The sequence below is a fragment of the Felis catus genome, chromosome D1 (genome assembly GCF_018350175.1).
Source record: "Felis catus isolate Fca126 chromosome D1, F.catus_Fca126_mat1.0, whole genome shotgun sequence".
Taxonomy (NCBI): domain Eukaryota; kingdom Metazoa; phylum Chordata; class Mammalia; order Carnivora; family Felidae; genus Felis; species Felis catus.
Window position 1 is genome coordinate 66,988,672 of NC_058377.1, and position 23,555 is coordinate 67,012,226.

A 23,555-nucleotide genomic window follows, 5' to 3' on the forward strand; every position below is an offset into this window, starting at 1 on the left:
GGGCACTTAGGTGGCTCAGTTGGTTGAGCGTCCAACTTTGGTTCAGGTCATGATCTCGCGTTTGGTGGGTTCGAGCCCCACATTGGGCTCTGTGCTAACAGCTCAGAGCCTAGAGCCTGCTTCGGATTCTGTGTCTCCCTCTCTCTGCCCTTCGCCTGCTCACACTTTGTCTCTCTCTCTCTCTCTCTCTCAAAGATGAATAAACATTAAAAAATATTTATGTTCTTTCTATCTTCTTTGTGTTTGTTAAAATGACATTATAACAGCATCAGTGATCAAAGTCAGATACTGCCTCACACATGCAGTCCTGTTATCTGGTCATCCGAGTATGTGTCTCTCTTCCAGCCTTTGTCTTCAAGGGAATGCATTTTCATCTCACTGCAACAAAAGCATGGGTACAGTTTTATGTATTAATTTTTTCATTTACTGTTATTTCACAATATTTTTTATGTGATTACACTGTCCTCATAATTATAATTTTGGTTGCTTGACTTTTTTCTTCAAGTGAATGTGCTCTTATTTGGACACTTTAAAGCTTTTTATATAAATAGTGCAGGTAAACATCTTTGTGCTTTTTCCTTCAGATTCTTTTCTTAGAAGCAATTTCTGGAACTGGGTTTATTCTGTCAAATGGTATGGATGCTTTATGGCATTTGCTGCCCCTTGCCCGGGCCCTGTTTGATGTCTACTTCTGAGATGCCCTGTGAGGTTGTAGAATGCTGCACTTGACCCGCAGCCTTAGAGTGGGGAGAGGGGTTGATGGGGTCCAGCTTCCTTTTCACCTAACAGCTCCCCCTGGCTCTAGTTCTGTGTCTTCCTCTCCATTTCTCTCTCTGTCACCTTTTTCCCCAAGCCCCGTTCTGATGATTTCCAGCTTCCCCTTCTGTGTGCTATCAGGATGTGGACGTCTCCACAGACAGCTCTGTCTCTTCCTCTTTGCAGGTCTGGCCTTCACTATCTTGCTCTCTGCTGCTACAGATCAGCACAGTTACGTGCCAACTTCCTCCCTCCACAGCAGCTCCCTCCCACTCAATCACTTGGAGGGGAGAGGCCCAGGAAAGCTATCATCCTGGGTGTGGAGGGAAGGAGGAAATTGGATTCACAGTCAAGGGGCTCACAGATGTACTTTGACTGGTGTTTGACCTGCTTTCTTCCTTCCTGTCTGTGTCATGAATTAGGCCCATGAGAACACCAGAGCAGCAAGCCTCCCTGGGCACCAGAAAGCTCTCTGGTATCTAGAAATTACAGCACTTAGAACTGAGAGCGCCTTGGAGACTGCCTAGTCTCATCCCTTTATCTCACAGAGGAGAAAACTGTGAGGCGCAGAGAGTGACTGTCCCAAGGCTGCTCAGTGAACCTCTCCTCCCCTGTAATTGCTTCCTTTCCTGGCCACACGGAAACGGGGCTCCTGTCTTACCTTCATCCTCGTCTCCCGGCTGACTAAACCACCTCTCTCTTTAAACCTTGCTCAAAGAAACTGTGGTAATAGGTAGACAGGACACCCTTCTTCCAGAGCTGCTCTAGTGAAGGTAGCTTGTTGATAGGATGCAGTATTCATTCATTCCGTAGGAGTGATGCTGGGCACAGCCAGGGAACCTACCCTGACACCTAGCTGGACAAAGAGAAGCACTACAATGTAGTGGTTAAGAAGACAGGCATGGGGACCAGGTGCCTGGGTTCAAACCTCTGAACAGAGGCTCAGAGAGGAAAGGGGCAGAGGGCCAAAGGCTGAGAACAGCGCAAGTCTCTGCTCATTTAGTAAAAGTGTGACCCCGGGCAAGTTAGCTCTCTGTGCCTTCATTTTCTCATCTGTAAAATGTGAATAATAGGATTCACTGAGTTAATAAGTAGAAAGGGCTTGGCAGAGTGTACCTATTAATAAGTCCTATATAAATGTTAAAAGAAAGACAGACAGGTAGAAAGAAAGAAAAGAAAGGAACAAACCAGGTAATTTAGGCCAGCTAGGGATAATAAAGAGCCAGTGTGAAGAGAGATAGGCCAAGCTTTGAGGAAGTAAGTTTTCAGCGGGGCTGTGAAAGGTAGAGTATCCCCGTCTCTAAACCTTTATTTTATTTGCTGTGTCTTGTTCAGAGTTCCAGAAAACTTGGGAGATGGTAGAACCGTCATGGTAGATTCTTTCTTTTCAGCAAAAGAGCATGTTTTGTGTGATGAAGAATGTGGCTTTGGATCGCCCAGAGCACTGCGGCCATCTCATGAGACCTTAGGCTAATCATTAAGAACTTTGGGCTCTCATCTTCCCTTTATGCAGTGGGGAGTGAGGTTTGGTCATTGCTGTACCCAGACGGCCCCCTGATAGTCTGCAGGAGAGGGGTCTGAACTCTCCTGTCCCTTCCCCGTCATGGAAACAAAGCCAGGAGAGGGAGGACTGCCAGCACGCTGTGGGTCCCCTGTGTTCGGGACAATAGAAACACGCGTAGTTCGGTCATTCTTTGACTTCTGAACATTTGCTTTCTCATGAAAGGTGAGTGGTGCTATACCCTTCACATCCAATGACTTATGGAGCTAGTTTCTGAAGCTGGTGCACTGGGTTTGGTCTGGGGAATTCTGGAGTAAGACAGCTGACCCCAAGGACCCTTGTTTTAGTAGCTTCTCCTCCCCCACCCCACTGACTCGGGCCATCTGGGAATTCCAGAGGCTAACGCTTGCTCTTTTTCTGCTAGCCGAGATGCCGCGCCAGTTTCCCAAGCTGAACATCTCCGAGGTGGACGAGCAAGTCCGGCTCCTGGCAGAGAAAGTGTTTGCTAAAGTGCTCCGAGAAGAGGACAGCAAAGATGCCCTGTCCCTCTTCACTGTCCCCGAGGACTGCCCCATTGGGCAGAAGGAGGCCAAGGAGAGGGAGCTGCAGAAGGAGCTGGCGGAGCAGAAGTCCGTGGAGACGGCAAAAAGGTTTGTCCCCACGAGCCAGAGCACATGTGCACAGTGGTGCAGACCCAGGCAGGCTGTGGGCATGTGTCTGAGATAGGGGGCCTGTCCCTGGGAGATGAGTTTATTCCTTAACCAAGACCCCTTAATTCACCACTTCTTTCTTGAAGGCCGTTTCCAGGCCTGTGTTTGGCAGAAAAGGTAAAAAAACACTTTTTCTCTGCTGCTGTTTGAACAACAAATCATGTGCATAAATACGCACCATTTGCAAATGACAGTTCTATGATCCTTTTGGAAATTTGAAGATTTCTTGGGAAACATCAATTTTACTTCTTTTCATCGCTTGACAATTACTTTGCATTATTAAATAAGTCAGTTCACTATGTGCCAGGTGCTATACGGGGCACAGAGGATGCACTAATGAACAAGATATTTCTAGTCCCTGCCCTGTTGAGCTTAGAGGTAGTTGGTCTAGACAACAATTAAGTAATGGGACAAATTAAATTAAAAAAATGACAAGTAATGATAAGTGCTGTATCAGGATCTAACCAGAAAAAAACAGAAATCACTTAAATACTGGAAGGAGGATTTAAAATTCTTCTTTTTTTAAAGCTTATTTATTTTTGAGAGAGAGACAGAGTGTGAGTGTGGCAGGGGAGGGAGGGACAGAGAGAGGGAGACACAGAATGCAAAGCAGGTCCCAGGCTCTGAGCTGTCAGCGCAGAGCCTGACATGGGGCTGAACCCATGAACCATGAGATCATGACCTGAGCTGCAGTCGGACGCTTAACCAACTGAGCCACCCGGGCAGCCCTGGAAGGAGGATTTTAATGCAGGGAATGGTTGCTGAGGTGGCGGAGACCTGAGAAGACAAGCAGAGGGCAGGGAGGCAGGCCGGAGACTCAAAGCAGTAGGAAGCAGCTACCACTTGAGGCCGCAGGGATGATGGAAAGAGGCGGTGCTGCTGGAGCCCAGGGGGGAGAAATTGGAACTGTGGTGGCCTTTTCGATGGAAAAGGAGCCAAGGAGGAGAGGCAGCAGCTGCAGAGATGCTTCCAAGGCAGAGATGGAAGCAGGAGATACCTAGCTGCAATCCTTCTGGCACCTTCCAGTTTCTCCCAGTGGTTGCCATTGGCCAAACCTAGCCAGAAGCCAGCTAACACAAGCAGGAAACACAGAGGGGCAGAGGGGGAGCTTGAGAAGTGGATCTGAGGACAAGCAGGCTGAGCATGGGTGCTATGAAGTAGATGAATAAAGTGTTGAAGGAGAGAGAGAGAGAGAGAGAGAGAGAGAGAGAGAGAGAGAGAGACCTCAGGCTGGAGGGATAGTCAGGGCTCAGGTCAGACTGGTCTTGTGCTCCCTGATGAGAAGTTTGGATCTTAAGTCCAAGTACAATGTGAAGCCCTCCTCCTTTCAGTTGATCTCACCCAGGAGAGTGGAATTAAAGAATAAAAGAACTTTGAGAAAAAGTCTAGTGGGGCTTTAGCTGGGTGCTTGGACCACTAGCATACTGCAGACCTCAGAGCTAACGTGGTGGAACGTGAGCCCTGACTGTGACCTGGTCAGCAATCAGGTCCTTCCTAAGATTTCTCCTTATTTTTAAAGCACGCCCTCTGCTTTCTTGGCAGTATAGAATTTCAGTATTTCCTTCACTTTTTGGGAAAGAAGTAAAAAGGCAAGTACTGGTATAAAGGCTTCGCCATCCATAAAATAAGTGAGGGGCTCTGGGCCCACGGACAGAAGGGGTAGTGGGTGCCGTTAGCCGGCTGTGAGTGCCAGCCTGTGTTAGGTGAGGTGGGGTGGCTGGAGGTCCAACAGTGTGTTCACCCCTGGAGGGTCAAGAAGAGGGGTGCCTGGGTAGCTCAGTCGGTTAAGCGTCCGACTTCAGCTCAGGTCACGATCTCGCGGTCCGTGAGTTCGAGCCCTGCGTCGGGCTCTGGGCTGATGGCTCAGAGCCTGGAGCCTGCTTCCGATTCTGTGTCTCCCTCTCTCTCTGCCCCTCCCCCGTTCATGCTCTGTCTCTCTCTGTCTCAAAAATAAATAAACGTTAAAAAAAATTAAAAAAAAAAGAAGAGCATGACTGTAGAGGCCCCTCATCCACACTGCACTGGCTTAACAGAGGGCTGGCTTTGTGGACTGAATGGTGTGCAGAACCCGCTGTGTCTTATGAATTGAGCATTTTCGACCCTTAATAATTGGAAGAGAAGAAGTCCTGGTATTTTTTATTATCGGGAATAGTGGGGTTCTGAGGCCAGTTTCATTACAGGGTGACACCGGGCCTCACGTCTGCAAAAAGAGAGTGTACTCTTCTTATCAATGCCCAGGCTAACAGCAAAATGGAAACTTTCTTACTCTAAGTCCAAATGGTGCCTCATGATTTCCAGAAATTCTTCCATAGGCTGGCTCCTCTCCAGGAATTATGTTCTGTCCCTGCTCGTTAGGATGTGGTGGTCTTGGTTCGCATCTACATGCTCCCTAACACTGGAAGCTTCCTGAGTTCTGTATCTGGATCCCCAGGGTCCAGCCTAGGACTTAGGCCATGTTGGTGAGCAGTGGATGTGTGACAGAGAAAAGCTGTAGTATCTTCACAGATAGCACTTCAGGGTGGCTACAGCTCTCTGGACCATTGTGTTCTGTCACTCTCTAGTATGTTCTATGACCTTAGAAAATTAGGAAACGTCTCTGTGCTTTCTTCCTCATCTATAAAGTGGGGATGGTAACAGTAGCTACTTTTGTGGGGTGTTGTGAGGAATGAGGGAATTGACATGGAAAGGGCCTAGAACAGTGTCACAATAAGCCCTCTGTTAACTGTTCACTGTTTGCCCGACTTCCTCCTGGGGAGACAGCATCAGCTACTGCTTACTGTGGGCTCAGTGCTGGGCTGTGTGGTTTGCTTTCATTCTTTAATCCCCACATCAAGCTTATTAATTGGATATTCTTATGGACTTCATTTTGCAGATGAGGAAACTAAGGCACAGAGAGGTTAAATTAACTTGCATGAGAACGCGGAGTGAGTAAGTGACAGAGCAGGGAGTAGAATCCATGACTTTATTTTTTTAATTTTCATTTTTGAGAGAGAGAGAGAGAGAGAACACATGTGTGTGGGGAGGGGCAGACAGAGATGGGGACGGAGTATCCGAAGCAAGCTCTGTGTTAACAGCACAGAGTCCCATGTGGGGCCTGAACCCACAGACTGTGAGATCATGACCTAAGCAGAAGTCGGACACTTAACCAAGCCGGACGTTTAACTGACTGAGCCACTCAGGTGCCCCAAAGAACCCATGTCTTTTGAATCTAGAACCCCACACCTCGATCATGAGGCTATTCCATCTCCAGCCAGGGGTGGAGTCTTTGGTTCCACCCGTAGATGCTGGAATGACACTGGGTGCTGCTCCCCAGGGTATTATTGCCGGCTTTTGAATGAAATGAAGGAAGCTGGGCCAGAGCTCCCCAAAAGAAAAGCTTCTTTTCTGCCAAAGGATGGACTGATCCCCAGACTACCTGTCAGAAGTCCCAGTGTTCTCCAGAGCAGTACATCCCTAATTTTCTTTCAGCCTCAGTGCTCAGTAGAGGCACCATTATGCAAACCTTCAGACGTGGACAGTCCCTGGAGGAACCCTCTCCCCAGCTTCCTCTTTGTCTCTGGCTCCTCCTTGACACTCTGGAATGTAAGTGGTGATGTGGAGGCATCCTGCAAGGAGCCCACAGGCCTAGAGCCTGCAGCATATCTCCAGATACCCAGAGTCTGTGGGTTTGTGTTTCAAACTGTGACATGAGAAGGGACATCGTTTGGAAAAAGCCCTTCCTCCCCCTGGCTCTTCTGAGAAGGCTGAATATTCCTGGCACTTGGAGAAAGCCTTTCTTTACAACCATTGCCTTTTTCTCTTTTACGAAGCAAGCAAGCAAGCAAGCAAAGACTATTGGAGGTCTAATGTAAAGGCACAAACTAAAATCAGGAAATAAAACAGTTTCTTCCAAAAAGAAGAAAAACTGGATTGTGAATAAGAAAGATGAGCACCTAAAACATGGAGGCTGGCTCCAGGAAGCCAGCAGCTGTAAGAGCTGAGCTGGCTTCAGACACAGCCCTTCTAGGATTGGGGGCTCTTTCCAGGGAGCCCGTGATTCAGCCTGCTCAGAGAAGCACTTGTTTTGCAGAGGCTGGGACCTCTGGTCTCCATCACTGCTCCCCCAGGTTGGGTGAGGAGGCCAGCAGGGACAGCTTGCTACTGGGCTCTACTTCCTTAGGAAGATGGCATTAGCTAAGACTCTGTTGGGACGTGGGGGTGGGTCAGGGGGTGGGTCCAAGAGGGGTGGACGATCTATGGAATCAAAGTTAGGGGGCAGAGAAAAGAAGACAGGAAAACCTGAGAAGTACCCAGAAGCTCTCTTTTGTTCACTCCTCCTTTTTTTTTGCCTTTGCTCACTTTGAATTTATCATTCTACCTAGCCAGAGCGCATCTACCCTACTAAAGTACAAAGTTGGAACTTGGCCAACACTGATGGTGACATGAAAAATGTCTGTGCAACCAAAATGTACATTAGTGCTCCCCAGCTCTCCCATTTCTTCTTCTTGAGCAGCTTTATTGAGATACAATCCGCATACCATACAACCCACCCATTTAACCTGTACAAGTCAGTGGTTTTTATTATACTTGCAAAGTTATGCAACCATCACCACCATCAGTTTTAGAACATTTTTATCATTCCCCAAAGAAACCCTAGTAGCTTTCAGCTGTCATGTCCCCAGTACTCTCGTCCCATCTCCTATTTATTCTTACTTCATATAATAAGCTTGGTGATCTTGTTTCTTATCCTGTGACAGATTTAAGGAAGGAGACTAGAAGTGGGGAGAGGAATTTCTACAGGCAGGGTCATTGTGGTGACTGTAAGCTCAGGCGTGGGAGTCAAGGCCACTGAGTTCAAATGACGCCCATGTGTTAGTACGGAGTGCACTTGGGCGAGGTCTTCACTGCAGGAGCCTATTTCCTGATCTGCACAATGAGGGTAATAAAACACCTACCTTGGGAGAACTAAGTGAGCTAATATGCATGACTACTTAGGACAGCACTTGGAACATCATTAGTGTTCTTGTTTCTGTCATTATTATTTGACAGTCACCAGTGAGGGAGGAAACTATGAAAAGCAAACACAAGAATTTGAAGTCTTGGGACAAAATGCCTTTAAGCTCATGACTGGGTAACACGGTGATGACTCTGAGTCATCGAGAGAACTTGCAATTATGTTCGGCACGCTCTGATTAAGATATAGGAATTATGAATTTCATTTTAAAAAGCCACATCATAGTTGTTGTTGTTGTTTTTTAAATTAGGGTTTAAAGGGGACAGACTTTGTCTGAAAAATGTAGCTTTCTAGAACAGCTGCTTTCCCAAGTAAAACAGATAAACAGATAGTTGTTATGAGTTGAGCATAGTACAGCTACAATGTTATTAAATCATTTTGTTTAATGAAATTTCTTTTTTTTTTTAAGTATTTTTGGGAGAACACAAGTGGAGGAAGGGCAGAGACAGGGGGACAGAGGATCTGAAGCGGGCTCTGCACTGAGAAGCTGACAGGCTGACAAGGCTGACAGCCATGAGCCCGATGTGGGACTGGAACTCAGGAACTGTGAGATCACGACCTGAGCCAAAGTTGGACACTCAACCAACTGAGCCATCCAGATACCCCTGTTTAATAAAATTTCTTAAATTAGGGCTATGCAACTTTTAAAATTCAGGGCCATTAACAAAGCAGCTTCATTTAAACCCGTTTGATTCATCTGCTTTTAAAGTTAAGAACAAAAAGCTGGGGCCTTTGGGGAGGAAGGGCAATGGGAAGGGAGTTGGTGGGCAATGGAGTCCCACGCTTGGTCAGGAGAGAGCAGAGGGGGATAGTGACAAGGGAGGGCAGGTTATCAGAGGGAAGTGAAGGAAGAAACAAGGGTTGAGATTGTGAATTTTTACACCTGATAGGCTTCAAGTGTGCAATTCAAAGCCACCCCCCCCCCTCCCCGAGCAGGCCACTGGTTACTTGGTGGGCACATGGAGTAAGTGCTCTCCACGGGGCCCAAGCGCCTGGCATTCCTTCTCCTAGTGTTTGCCCATCACGGAAGTGCACCATAGTCAGCTGTATCTGCTTTCTTCCTTCTGGATCGGCTGGGACCTTTGGTCTCAGTCACTGCTCCCCACTCTCACATGAATCACTGCGGTGACAGTGGAAGCAAGAGCAACAGCTGAGCCTCTGGAGGTGGGGAATGCCTGCCCCACCTAATGGCATTCCAATGAAAACTGTGAATAAATCTCTATGCTGGTTTGTGGCTCTTGCCCCAAACCTTTATTTAAAAAAAATTTTTTTTAATGTTTATTTATTTATCTTTGAGAGAGAGAGAGAGTGAGGGAGAGGGGAAGAGAGAGAGAGGGGACAGAAGATCTGACAGAAGCGGGCTCTGCACTGACAGCAGACAGCCTGATGTGGGGCTTGAACCCACAAAGCTTGAACCCACAAGCTGTGAGGTCATGACCTGAGCCGAAGTCAGATGCTTAACTGACTGAGCCACACAGCCGCCCCTCTTGCCCCAAACCTTTAAAGTGGTAGTTCTCATCTGGAAGGGTAGCGGCTACCAGAATGATCTGAGTATGTGAGAGGGAGGTTTTCAAACAAGCCTGCTCGTTCTGAAGCGTTCTCCTCTCCCTTTGAGAATGATGCAGGGAGACATCTCTGATCCTGCTGCTTCACTGCTCCCACCCTCAGTGTGATTAGGTGTCTCCTTTGGGATCCCAAAATATCCAGAGCCTCTCACACACCAACGACATTGTGTGGTGACAGTCTGCTGAGTTGTCTGGCCATCTATGCCATCATCAGTCAGTCAGTCCCTGGAGTCCAAGGCGTATTTTTTATCTGTCTAGCCCTGGGGGCTGGCACTTGGTACTTTATTGAATAAAGTGACTTGTTGTACACATTTGAGAGCCTCTGGTGAAAGGTCTGGTCTGGTGACTTTCCCAGCCTTCAAGTCCTCTGGACAGACTACATAGGGGCAGTGGGCTTGTGAAGGTCCCTGGGAAGATGCTGGCTATTCTCTAGAAGATTGAAGAGGGTCTTGGGGTTCTTAACTTGGGTTTAACACATGAATCAAATGTTATTACAGGAAGGCTTTGGGGTGCCCAGATGTTGAGGAGGGTTGGGAAATGGAGCAGGGTAATGATGGGGACACAGTGAATGGCAGGGGCAGCTGAGGGCCATAGAGCTGGGGGGGAGGAGCACCAGACAGGTGCTAAGAGATACCACAATAACAGCCCATGTGACCAGTTCGTGTCCTTGTATAGAGGACCTGTTTGGGCAAGAAGGTTCTTGTGACCCAGAAGTGCCATCCATTTCAGAGAGGACAAAGCTGCCCCTGGCCCCTTGGGCCCTTAGGCTTGGCCTGGAGCTGGTATCCTCACAGCCCCACACCCTGCCAGCTCTTTGGTAGGAGTGAGTTTCTGCCAGGTGGATGTGTGGGTGGGGGAAAGAGGGGGCGTGCCAGCTGTGGCAGAGAGAGCTGGCTTACTCTGATGCCCCAAGGGCTAGCACGAGGTAGAACAGGTGGGACTGTGGACAGACAGATCTTGGCCCATCATAAGGAAATGCTTTCTAACAGTGGCAACAGATCATGTTTTGTTCACCTTGTTTGTGTGCTTAGCACTGGCCTGGCCCAGAGTAAGTGCTTGGTAAGTGTTTCTTGAACAAATGATTGATTGCTGATGTCTTCTCCAGAAATGTAATGAGCTGTCTGTCAGTGGAGGTATTCAAGCAGAGGCAGTGTTAATGAGAGGACTGGGGTGTGTAGTGTTTAAAATCCTTTCCAGCTAGGACACTCCCTTGTTCTATAATCCAGATAAAGCTTACTTTAAGCTTATTAAAAGACAACTTCTTTTATTGCTGTTACACATGCGGGGCTTCAGACAGCCTTGAGAGGGAAAAGAAGACAGGTGTGTGGACACACGTGCATATTCAGTCACTCAGTTGCTGCTTTCCACCTTTGTTGGCTGAGCCTTGGTTGAATAGAATGGATACTAGATATGCGCCTACAGTAGACAGAATTTCTAAAATGCCCTCCCCAAAGATGGCCCTCCCTAATCTCCAGACTTTCTGAATATGATGAGACATCACTCAGCGATTATACTGTCATATGTAGCACAGTAGCAGACTTGAAGATAAGGAGGCTACAGAGGTGGACTTGATCTAATGACACACATATAAAGAGTAGGGGGCTCTCTCTGGCTGGTAGGAGAAGGGAAGTCAGAGAGGTTTGGAGCACAGAGGCAGCTATGCCTGGCTTTGAAGATGGAGGGGGCTGTGTGCAAGAATCAGAGAGCACCCCCTGCCCAGTAGCCAACCAGGAACAGGAACCTTAGTCTTATGGCCATGTGGAACTGGATTCCGCCAACAGCCTGGATGAGCATGCAAATGGATTCTTTCCCAGAGTCTCCAGATAAGAGCTCAGTGAAGCCAGCATCTTGATTTTGGCCTTTTGATACCTGGAGCATAGAGCCCAGCCCAGCCTACCCAGACTTCTCACCTACAGAACTGTGAGCCAATAAATGGGGGTGGTTTTTAAGCCACCAAGCTTGTGGCAATATGTTACGTGCCCCAATAGAAACAATACAGGGCCCTCTCCTTGGGCTCCAGTTAGCTTTTCCAATGTTCTGAGATATAAGCTTAATGGTTAGCTCTTGTTACTCCAAGCCCTTGCCCAAGGTGAGCAAGCCCTGAGGAGTTGCCCCATCTGTTGTTTAACCTATCCCTGTGCCTGCAAAATCTGAGCTCCTAGCCCACAGATGTTCACATGTGACAGTCTGGCGCTCACTTGAAGACCAAGACAGGAGCCATAATGGATGTCTTCAAGAACTCTTTGGGCACCTGCTGATGGGTACTGGCTTCCTCACTGAGGCAGAGGAATATGGACATTCCTAGGACAAGCCTGCTGGGTTCTTGGCTTAGGCAGCCTTCCAGCTTCCTGATTATACTGGGCTTTATTACCTTTCTTACCTGTTGCTCACCTTAGATGTTACCTTGCTTCTCCCTGGTGAGACTGGCCCTCAGGCAGCATTGGCTGAAGCATGGGGGTGAAGTTGGCAAAGAGACAAAACAGTGAGCTGGCAGGCATGTGAATGACACAAATGCCAGAGTCTTATGGGACCCAGCTGAACCGGTCAGAATGTTAGAGAGAGCCCAAAGTAATAGCTCTTCCTGTAGGTGTGAATAACCAAAAGATGCCAAAGTGAGAACTGTATTGGTCAAGGTACATCTGCCTTTGAGGAATGATTGACTGGCATGAGTTGACATCTTCCTTGGGGGCATGTTGCTTAGCTTAGCTCTGTGGAAAGGATGGATGGCAGGCTGGAGAGAGCCTGGGTTGTAGTCTCCTGGAGTTCAGGCTGCCTTTCCTGAACAACTCAGTGCATCTGTTATGCAAGGCCCAAGGTCAGGGCAAAGTCAAACTCTTGAAAAGGGGCTGCCTCTACTTTCCAGGTGTAAACAGCCTTGCCCCAAAGAGGTGATAACACAAGTGGGCAGATAAAGACCTGAGAGCCATGGCAAGCGTTGGGTGTATAGACAGAAGAGGTAAATGTGGTTCCTGAAAAATTAGCAACGGGCCTGTAAGGAGACCTGGTCAAGTGTCAGGAGGAAGGTAACCTCTTCCAGGTGACACATAAGGCCTGTTTGGAGATCAACCAATTTTTCCACCCCTTCTAGGTATCATGGCACCTAGAGGAGAGAGGGGTTCTGTGGGTCTGTGGGCCACTGAGGCCTTTGCTGGTGACTATAGGCCTTGGATATCCTGCTGAGTCCTCGGCTGGTTTCTGGCATTGGGCACTGCTGGGTGGCTATGCCGGGGGCCTGGGGTCATTAAAGTCAGAACTCCTCCCAGGAGAGGGGAGTGCTCATGGCTTTACCTCATTACTGGTTAACTCCCTTCCTGGAGATCCTAGGACTTGGGGTGGTGAGTGTTCACAAATCACTGTAAATAAGCATGAGCTTGTGGCACTTTAAAACCAACCAATGCCCACTTCCCCGAGAGTTTGTAAAATCATCTTTTGGTGCTAAGTGACCAAAGGGACCTGAGATTGATGCTGACTGATCTCTTTCTCGTAACAGAGATACAGATCTGCACCTGCCCAGCAGTAGCAGCAGCCAGGATGGCACAGATTAGGCACAGGAAGGAGCAGAGGAGGTGACGGGGTGGATAAGTTCCCAGAGAGGCGGTAGGCTATGGGCTAACTGCCACCCTGCCCTGTGACTTTGTACAAGCCCTCTTCCATCTCTGGGCCCCTGACTCCTTCATGAAAAAAAGAGGTGGGACTAGTTCGTCATCATGAGCTCTTCTGGCTCCAGTGCCCCAAATTTTGAATGCTTTGAAATACAAGGTGGTTATCTGTCTGTGACCCTGTTCATTGTCCTTCTGAGGCTGTTCAGATGCTGGGACTCGGAGTTTGGGTGACTTAATATGGTCCTCACTCCTGCCCTTGGTGTTAGACCCCTGCAGTATGGTCTGCTCTCTGTCTCCCAAGACAGTTGCCTTCTCTAATGTTCTGTGTGCCCTGCACAGGCCACAACCATTCTTAGTGACCACAGGGAGGGGTATCTGAGGGCTGTTCTGTACCTCAGGCAGAGAGATGTGTGCAAGAGGAAGGCATAATTGGCAACTTCTTTTTTTAAAAAATTTTTAAATGTTTATTTTTGAGAGAGAAAGAGAGAGACAGAGACTGGGGGGGGGAGGGCGGGGAGGGGCAGAGAGAGACGGAGACACAGAACTTGAAGCAGGCTCCAGACTCTGAGCTGTCAGCACAGAGCCCAGTGCGGGGCTCAAACTTATGGACCACGATATCATGATCTGAGCTGCGGTCAGAAGCTTAACTGACTGAGCCACCCAGGCGCCCATAATTGGCTACTTGTTAATGGTAGGGCCAGTACCAGTGATTAATCAGAGGGAAATTCTCCTGCCATGTACATAACAAAGACTCTTTATCACTTGCCCCAATTAGTGACTGATGCTTCCCACTTTTCCTTGTCCTTGGCTTTTAGAAAGAAAAGTTTCAAGATGATTCGGTCCCAGTCCCTGTCTCTGCAAATGCCTACGCAGCAAGATTGGAAGGGCGCCCCGACAGCCAGTCCAGTCCTGTCTCCCACTACCCCTGTGTTCCCTGGAGCCACTTGCCAGCCCACGCCAGGGCCCTATGCCATTCCCGAGTTCCAGCGGGTCATCATCAGTGGAGATTACTGTGCCGGGGTAAGGTGTCTCCCACTCCCCATTCTCTACCCACTCCCCTGGGGGTTGTATGAAGGCTGATGGCCTTGTGCAGAGGCCAGGGTCCCCTGGGCCACTGGGGACTATGCCCAGCCCTGAAGCCTGGTATCGTCTGTGGGTATCTAGGAGGTGGCCGGCAGGAGGCACAGAAGTCTGAAGAGAAGGAGAGTCTTAGTAGAGGTTGTGGGGTATGGGTATGTCTAGGGTGCTGCTCATCCCCGTGAGGGGGGCCTAGGGTTGCAGGCTAGCACAGTGGGCTGTGGCTGTGGCCTGCAAGTTCCATGCATTCCCTGGGTCCAGAATGCTTCTCTCTGTCCCTGCAGCCCACTAAGGAAGATGCTAGCTCGGACCCCTCAGTGTTTCCAAGTGTTGAGTGGACTTGAAGTCCAGGTTTGCGTGAAATCAGTTATTGCTTGTTCAGCTTCTCCTATGTGATTAGGCTCAGTATCCTTAAATACAGGCCAAACTCTCCCAACCAGGAAGAGGGGGTTTGAGGAGAAAATGAACAAGCTTGGTTTACACCAAGTCGGTTAATACAGTCACCAAAAATGTGCTGATTTTCCTGGTTGGATGATGCATTTTTATTGCTTACTTCTTTCTTTTTTTTTTCCCCAATTTTTTAATGTTTATTTATTTTTGAGAGACAGAGAGAGACAGAGCACAGCAGGTGAGAGACAGAGAGAAGGAGACAGAATCTGAAGCAGGCTCCAGGCTCTGAGCTGTCAGCACAGAGCCTGACGTGGGGCTCGAACCCACGGACTGAGAGATCATGACCTGAGCTGAAGTAGGACACTCAACCGACTGAGCCACCCAGGTGCCCCTACTTCTTGAAGAGAAATATCAGTTAGTGCCAGGGTTAAGTTTGATTCTATCTCCCTGGCCCTCAACCAGCTACCTGTTGACCTCAATTGACCTTGTTGTTCTCTCTTCTTTTTAACAGTGGTTTTAGAATATATGATATATCTGAGAAAGCAAAGTAGCTACTACTCTTCTTATACATTACCCTGTAGTTTTAAAAAATATGTTATTTGTTTGAGGCAACCCTTGTGTGTTTTCACACAAATAACCTATGTACCTACAATTAATTAGACACATATAATTTGTTTATTTTTACACAAATGGTAGTTTACACATTATACTGAGTCTAGCTTTTTTCACTTTACGGTACATCTTAGAGATAATGCCATCTCAATAGATAAAGAACTTCCTTGTTCTTTTTTTTAAAAATATATATAAGTGCATAATATTCCACTGTGTGGATGTACCACACTTTAAGTTCTTATGGATGGGAATTTTGTTGGACTGGAAACAATGCAGTCCTTCCCCAAAGAAGCAGTATCCTGACCAGGAGTCCTTGGTGTCTACCTGGCCTCTGACATGTGGGCAGAACAGGAATAGGGGGAGTTGAAGTAGGTTGAAAGCCAGCTGAATGGGAGGATGTTGGCCTGGTTCAGTAGCTAGCTTCTTTCCATTGATTTCCTGGCACAGAGCCCCTGAGCTGGGCGGTTGGTCCCCAGAGAACTATGAGTCCATGAGAAACAGGCTGACCTTGCAGATCACCTTGGCCCCCAGTAGGCCCACTGTCAACATGGGGCCTGCAGTATCTATAAGTGGGCCGATGGCTGGTCATTCCCTGGGATCCCAAGTACCCTCTCTAGCCATGGCCTGAGCCCCTTGCCAGGCTGAGTCCATTGGCTCTGCAAGGTGTTTGGCTTTGTCATTGGCAGGGACATATTTTTGTCTAAGGTTCTAAGGTGTTTGTGTCTTCTCACCTATTCCTGCTACTCTCAGAAGCCATCCACTGGAAGGTGTAAAATGGAATTAACACACTCTTATGGGGACATTTGGAATCAGGAAAGGAGAAGTTACTTTCTTAACCAAAGTGAGGAGCAACACTTAGTGAAAGTATAAAAACATGCATGGAAAAGATATACACCAACTTCCTTCCTCTGAGGCTGGAGTAGGGTGAAGGAACAAGGAGGGTAGAGTTTTAGCTATATCTATGATGATTTATTTATTCATGTAGATAAGAGATCTGGAACAGTAATAAAAAACATTAAAAGTTTAGCTCTGGAAGGTAAACACATGAGTGTCTGTCATATTATCTTCAGTGCTGTCTTTATGTTTAAAGTATTTTAAAACTAAAAATGATTTAAAAAATTTTTAATGTTTATTTATTTTGAGAGAGAGTGAAGGAGAGTGAGTCAGGGAGGGGGGCAGAGAGAGAGGGAGAGAGAGAATCCCAAGCAGCCTCTACACTGTCAGCACAGAGCCTGATGCGGGGCTTGAACTCATGAACCATGAGATCATGACCTGAGCCAAAATCAAGAGTCAGACGCTTAACTGACTGAGCCACCCAGGTGCACCAAAACTAAAAATGATTTTTGATTAAAGCAGAGAGGAAAACTTCCAGGAACACCCCTGCCACCCTCCCCACCCTGGCGCCTCATGCTCCACCAGCATCTTGTACCTCCCTCTGCTGTGTCACTTACCTCCTGTTACGACTGTCTGGTTAGCGGCTTGTCTCCCCATACACATTCATGTTTCTGCCACACACATCCTTGCCAAACGCACAGAGGTAAATGAGCCCAATGGAAGGTGGGAATTTATCTTGTCTGTCTTTGAGTACGAGGCAGCTCTGGGAAAGCAGAACATGCTTAGGCTTTGGGACCCAGTCAGATCAGAATCCGAAGTTTGACTTTGTAATTTCTGGGCCTCTCTGGGCCATGGTTTCCCCATTTGTAAAACGGGTTGCTGTAAGGACCAAAATGAAATCTAACACTTGTCAACAAGTGCTTGTTGCCTGGGTGAATTGAATGATTAACACACGAATCAGAAGCCAAAGCAAAGCAGCAGACAGAGCGTGCAGAGTTTTTATTTTTCCCTCTGAGGGACTCAGGTGAGTCCTTCATGTGAAAGCGATGATACTCACCCTCTGATCAGACATATGTTCTGGCCTTGCCTCTTCATGTTCAGGATGCAACAGCAGGCTTGTGGTTTAATCAGCAGGACTTGGGGCTGGCCTTGGGGGTGCAGGCTAGAGTACCTGCCTCTTCCCTAGTCTCTGGCAGCCGTAACTCTCCTCCTGTGCCAAGGGTCCCCAAGACCACCCCTGGGCTCAGTGATTCACTAAGAGGACGTCTAGGACCGAGCACACAGTTATACTCAGGACTAGGATTTATTATAGCAAATGGATGCAGAGCGAAGTCAGCACCGGGAAAAGGTACAGGGGGTGGAGTATGGAGAAGCCAGACTCCCCTCCCCGTGGAGTCACCAGAACATACTTAATTCCATCAGCGTTGATTTATGACAAGTTTGAAGTGTCGTCTACCATGGAAGCTCATTAGAGACTCAGCGCCTAAGGTTAATAAAAACGTTGTCTCCCAGACTCCTCGAGGAAATCAAGTGTTCGACATAAACCGAGCATAAACTGTACAGTTTAGGCTGGGTGAGCTGCTCGTATGAGTCAGTGGGAGGAATGCCCCCTGAAGCCCAAGTTCCCAGCCACCAGCCGAAAGCCAACTTTACAGTAGATCTTGTTAAGGACAGTGGTCTCAGGCCTGTGATGCGGACTCTTCTCTGCACACCTCCTTCTGCAGATCACCGTGGAGGACTATGAGCAGGCTGCCAAAAGCCTAGCCAAGGCCCTGATGATACGGGAGAAGTATGCCAGACTTGCCTACCATCGCTTCCCACGGACCACGGCCCGGTACCTGGGTGACCAGAGGGTAGACAGTGCACCTCCAGAGGAGGGCCTCCCAGGTGGGTGCATGTGGGTCCCAAGTGGGGCACGGCCCAAGAATTGGTACTGGCCGGATGTATTCTCTTTGTTCTGGCTGGACGTATTTCTCCCACATGGTGTTTTAAGGGCAAGGCTCCGGTATTGGCTTCCTACACCCACGTTTGCTGGTTTCCCCAATGTCTGATTCTGTGCGCACTGTGTACCCGACTCTGGGCAGAGCTGAGCTATAGAAGTTAAGAGAGAGGCAAAAGATAGCCCCTGAGCTAGAGAATCCTCCAGAGACATAGGCAATCTCATTCTGGGTGTTTAACACAACACCATCAGACAGTAAATGTTGAATTGCTGGTGGGGTGGGGTAGTGTGGGGATAGATGCAGAGTGCATGTTCTGGGGGTAGGGAAAGTAGGCTTTGACATCAAACACACCTGCATTCTGGTCTCAGCTCCACCACATTCTTGGGCAAGGTATTTCGCCAGACCTCAGTTTCTCAATCTGTAAAATGGGAATAATACCTATGCCTTGGGCCTGTTCTGCAGCGTTTGGGGAAGAGGAGGTCAGAGATGGGAGGATGATTTCTGGTGGAGACTGGCCTGTGAAGGACATAGGAGCAGTAGAGGCTGTAAGTTAGGTAACGTGAATGAATACAACAAGAAACCACTATCTGTGAAGGTGGTGGTGGGGGATCAGATGAGGGCCTGGTGGTCTGTGCCAGTGCCCAAGGACCTGGCTGCCTGCTGGGTGTAACTGCTGTCGACAGGTCTTCTCCTGTCTGGGTTTTCCTTGCAGCTCTGAGACCTGGGCTTTGGGCATCTGTTGCTACCTGGGACCCTGGGTGTATCTCAACACTTCGGGGCCCATTTCCCTATCTGTCTGAGGCAAGTTGATGCCATCTGCCCCAGTTTGGGCAAGGGCAGACAGGAATGACTGTCAAATGTGTACTCTATACAAAGCAGAGTACCCCGGGGGCTGGAAATGAGCGTGGTGAGACAGAGGCTGTGGCTTCTTGCAGGCCTTGGTCCTGCCTGCATCTCACAGGCCCCTGGCACACTTTAGGGACTCCTGAGCTAGCCTGGGGCTGTGCTGCTTCAGCCCCTGTGATGCCTCACTCCTGCTCTGGGACAGTCTGTTCTGAGCACTGAACGGGGGACACTGCCTTGGTTGCTTTCTTTGATGAAGATTCCAGGGAGTGTCCCTAGCTCTCGCTGGCATCTGAGAAGGTGGGCTCTATGTGGGTTGGTTGATGTGCAGAGTTGAAGCCCCCAGTTTTACTGCTATTTAGTAGAACCCGTTCCCTGGCCAGAGACAGAGCTTATCAAGAGTTAGGAATACTCATTAGAAGAGTAATGAGAATAATGTCCTCTAATTTATGGGTTAGGCGTTACTGTTACAAAGCATTTCTTATGCCCACTTTTGCAGCCTTCACCACAGCACGTTAAGGCAGGTTGTGTTATTCTCAGATGAGCAGACAGGATCAGAGGGCTGAAGTGGTTTGTTCGGTCTCATAGCTGGGAAATAGCCAAGAGGTGTTTTCTGCCTCCTGTGGGCTAACAGCTGTGGGGACAGATAGCTCTGTCGTTGCCATTCCCTGCTCTGTGGGAGATAAGCTGCCTATTCTGTGCTCACTTTGGGCAGGAGGAGGCTTTTCCATGCAGCTTCTTGGCTGCCCTCGGCTCAGGAAGATGTGGGAGGACAGGGACAACTATTCCCATTGGGCAGTCCCAAGTGCTGCCTGTTCTTTTATTAGGAGAGGACACAGCTGCCCTTTTTAATGGGCCTGGCATCCCTGTCATGCCCAGGAGGCTGGGGTTCATTTCAGTTAAATTAAAAATATTTACTGAAGTGCTAGCCATGTGCCAGGGTCTGTTCTAGGAAATGGGGATACAGTAGTAAACAAACCAAACATATACTACCTAGGATAAGTAAGTGAAATTATTTTACATAGTGGCAAATGCTAAGGAAACAAAATAAAGCAGGGAAGGAGATATATGATGTCAGGGTAGGTGGGGGTGGGTGGGGTGGTTAGGTTTTAGATAAGACGATGGGGATATCCCTCATTAGAGGGCTAAGGAATGTGACTTTTGAGCTCCTGTGAGCTCAAGAGGTCAAGGGCACTTTACCATCACTCAATCCTGTTTTGCAGACTTCCACCCTCCCCCTCCACCCCAGGAAGACCCTTACTGTCTGGATGATGCTCCCCCCAACCTGGGCTACCTGGTCTGCATGCAGGGGGGCATCCTCTTCGTGTATGATAATAAGAAGATGCTGGAGCGCCAGGAGCCCCACAGCCTACCCTACCCCGACCTGGAGACCTACACAGTGGACATGAGCCACATCTTGGCTCTTATCACGGATGGTCCCACGTAAGCCAGCTTTCCCCGGGTCTGCCTCTCTTTGCATGGGGGTTGTTCTGTAGGAAGGGGCTGGGAAAGGTCAGCTCACCCTTTAACTCTGGGCTTGCCTGCACTTCAATCATACCAGAAAGAGAGTACTTGTCCCCTTCCCCAGTGCTTTGTGGGTTCCTGCAACGATTTTCCATCATAGGCTGGCATGTTCTTAGAGTGGTACTACCTGTCCCTTCTGCATCCTAGATGTGGAGCTTCTGTTTGCTGGTGGCCACCTGTGTACCTGAGAGCGGCTGCTCTCGCTCTCCCCAGGCAGGGCAGTGGCCTTGTGGAGATAGCGCCCAGGGCATTACCACAGGTGGTAGGGGAGAGGTGAAGGCTGTTGCCGCAGGCATTGGTTTTCCCATGTTTCTGGAGGGGAGAGTGCAGGGAGCCTGGGGACTTTGTGCCATGACCCCCAGGATGCTCATGGGCTTGGCTGAGCTAACCTGTCAGGCGGTCAGTCGTCTCCCTGCATTGGGCCCCTGCCTCCTTGGTGAGCACTGCAGCTCATCAGCAGAGGAGGGCCGGTCCCTGAACCCTCAAGTGGCTGTGCTGTGAGTGTCCAGCCAGGACTGGAAAGCTGGGGGAGGGAAAGGGTGCTGGTCATTGCCGAGGGACCTCTCTTGCACTGCCTTTAGGTTTTTTCTGGGAATGGTGTGATGCCAGTTCCCAAGACAGGGAGTGGACCCCTGGGGGGTGGGCAGAGTAGTTCTCTGTCCTCACTGATCTGAAGACAGATCTGGGAGGGGGAAAAGGCAGTTCCCAGCAGGCTTGCCTCTGCCTTGTGAGGAGGAACTTTGAGGGGGTGCCTTGGGAGGGAGGGTAGGGGGAGGACCCTGGCTGTTCCGGGAGGTATGTAAACAGTGGCTGTCCTGTCCAGGAGGCTATCCAGGTGAGACCTGCTGGGGAGAGGATTGGGTGGAGATGGCTTTTGAAATCCCTCGTGACTCAGACTCTTCATGCATCCTCTGTGCCGCTCTGGGGCTTGCCTCGGCTGACATGGTGACGTTCCAGGGTCGACAGCTGGTCCTGAAGAATGTCCGAGTGATTGCATGCCATGAGAGCTGCTGTTTATTTGGGGGCCACAAGGAAGCAGGGTGGCGTGACTTGTGGTTGAAGGTTCCGTGTGGCTTGAGCACAGGCACATGGCCAGACCCCTGGGTTGGTTGTGGGCTGGCAGTTGGCCAGGAGCAGTGAGTTCCCACCCCTGGGGGCCTTTGCTGGCTGGTGGGAGCATCAGTCCATGCAGAGATTTCTGTGCTACTAAACATCCCTACATTCCTAATCTGCCCATGATACAAAACATCCTCTGCTTGTCTTGAGACCTTAGAGTTGAAGGGTCTTCAGGTCTTGGGGTTTGGGGAATGTCATTAGATTACAGGATGCTTCCTCTTTATGCCAAAGGTAGGCAGGTCTTGCCTTATAGTTTGACTGTACTCCTGATCTTCTGGGGAGAAGTGAAACTCTTTAAAGAAGTAAAGGTGGCTGAGGATCAATGGGAAGACATAAGGAAGGAAGGAAGGAAGGAAGGAAGGAAGGAAGGAAGGAAGGAAGGAAGGAAGGAAGGAAGGAAGGAAGGAAGGAAGGGATGAGGAGGGAGACTTTTATTGAGCATCCACTCTGCTCAGAGTTAGGCCCTTCACACACATGAGCCAATTTAACCTCCAGTTCAGTCCTGGGCATTGCCATCTCTGTAGTTGCTCATGGGAAACAGAGGCTTGGGATGAATTACTTAAGCACATAAAGCTAGAAGTCAGAGCACCTGTGTGAGTTTGCAAAGTCAGCTTTCCACTGCCCTGAACTGACTCTCTGCTCATTTCGTGGAATATGTAGAGGTAGTTACACAGGTCAGCTGGGTCTGCAGAAAGCTGGGACCACCACATCCCTCCCTGCTGCATCCTGACCTTGCACCTGAGGGTTGGTCCCCACAGCCACTGGAGGTCTCCAAACTGGAGAGCTCGATGCCACGTCTCCTTAACTGTGGTTTCTCCCCACTTGCAGGAAAACATACTGTCACCGGCGACTAAACTTTCTGGAATCCAAGTTCAGTCTTCATGAGATGTTAAATGAAATGTCTGAGTTCAAAGAGTTGAAGAGTAACCCTCACCGAGACTTCTATAATGTGAGAAAGGTGCGTCAGTGGGCCACTGTTGAGAGCCACCCCTCCCGGTCCCCTTTCCAAACCACTGGGATACCCTGGGTGAGTCTGGGGCTGGACCCCTGTGTGGTCTTCCTTGGCCAGAGGAGTGTGATGTGTACATGCAGAAGGAAGACTGGTGAGTTGCCTTCCTTCTCTCAGGCCATGCCTCAGATCATGCTGGGTATGATTCTAGGTGGAAATCTTTGTCCATATCATGTATCTCTTGGAATGTGCCCTCTTCCTTAGAAAATAGGGTATGGTCTGTCTGTTAATTGTCATAAGACTTGAGGTCAGGCTACTTTTAAGGTAGAGGATGTATTACATTCATCACAGAGAGAAAAGGCTGTTATGAACTCTTTGGGCTTGGGAGTTTGTGGTTTTGCTTCCTTCTGGATCAGGTGTATTTATGGAAAAGATCTGATGTGCTCCTGTCTCTGCCACTCCCCTAGGGTGGAGGGGGAGGCTTAGCCTGGGCTCAGGTTCCTGTGGCCTGCAGGGGCTGCAGCTGGGGCAGGTGTGTAGGTTAAATGATCATGGATTCCAGCTTTTCCACTTTCTTCCATTCATGAATATCAGTGCTAAGCATGGGGTGTTTGATGTTGAGCAGCAGTCGCTGCCCATCCCCAAGAAGTTCCTAGCCTAGTCCTCTCAGTGTGGTGTTGTGGCAGGGGTGGCTTTCAGGAAGAGGCCAGAACTGAGCTGACTTAAAGAGTGAGTAGGAGTCAGCCTGGAGGGGGGTGGGGTTGGGGGCAAAGGAATGAAAGGGATGGCGTTCCAGGCAGAGGGCACAGCATATGCAAAGACCAAGAGGGAGAGGGTGCTATGAGAGAAGAGACTACGACCAGTGTATGCCACGACAGCAGGTGGTGTGGTGTGACAGGAGCTCAGGTGCTGGGGGAGAGCGTGGTGCTGGGCTGTGGGGAGAGTGTGTTGGCAGAGGTGTATGAGGTTCTGGACCATGCAGGGCCCCTGGGGTTCGCAGAGGAAGCTGGGAAGGGGGAAGGGGCATGGTAGTATTCTGGGACAGGAGCTCATAGGGGAAGGGTGGGGATTAGGCTTTGCCTCATGGCCAAACCTGAGCTGAGTCACAGTGGGGTCCTCATCTCCATTGGGGCCTCTGTCCTA

General features: G+C 49.2%; 1 protein-coding gene across 8 annotated transcripts in view; it reads left to right on the forward strand.

Moving 5' to 3' along the window:
• Positions 1-23,555, forward strand: part of AMPD3 (adenosine monophosphate deaminase 3) — a 48,508-nt gene that overhangs the window by 7,308 nt on the left and 17,645 nt on the right. For 7 of the 8 annotated variants that reach the window (XM_006937095.4, XM_019812047.3, XM_006937096.4 and 4 more), the window contains exons 2-6: positions 2,682-2,907; positions 13,943-14,147; positions 17,765-17,927; positions 20,047-20,266; positions 22,292-22,421. In XM_006937095.4, coding sequence (XP_006937157.1) covers positions 2,687-2,907; positions 13,943-14,147; positions 17,765-17,927; positions 20,047-20,266; positions 22,292-22,421 — 939 coding nt within the window. In that variant the 5' untranslated portion in view covers positions 2,682-2,686. The remainder of the gene's footprint in view (positions 1-2,681; positions 2,908-13,942; positions 14,148-17,764; positions 17,928-20,046; positions 20,267-22,291; positions 22,422-23,555) is intronic. The other variant, XM_045038949.1, reaches the window with a different exon arrangement.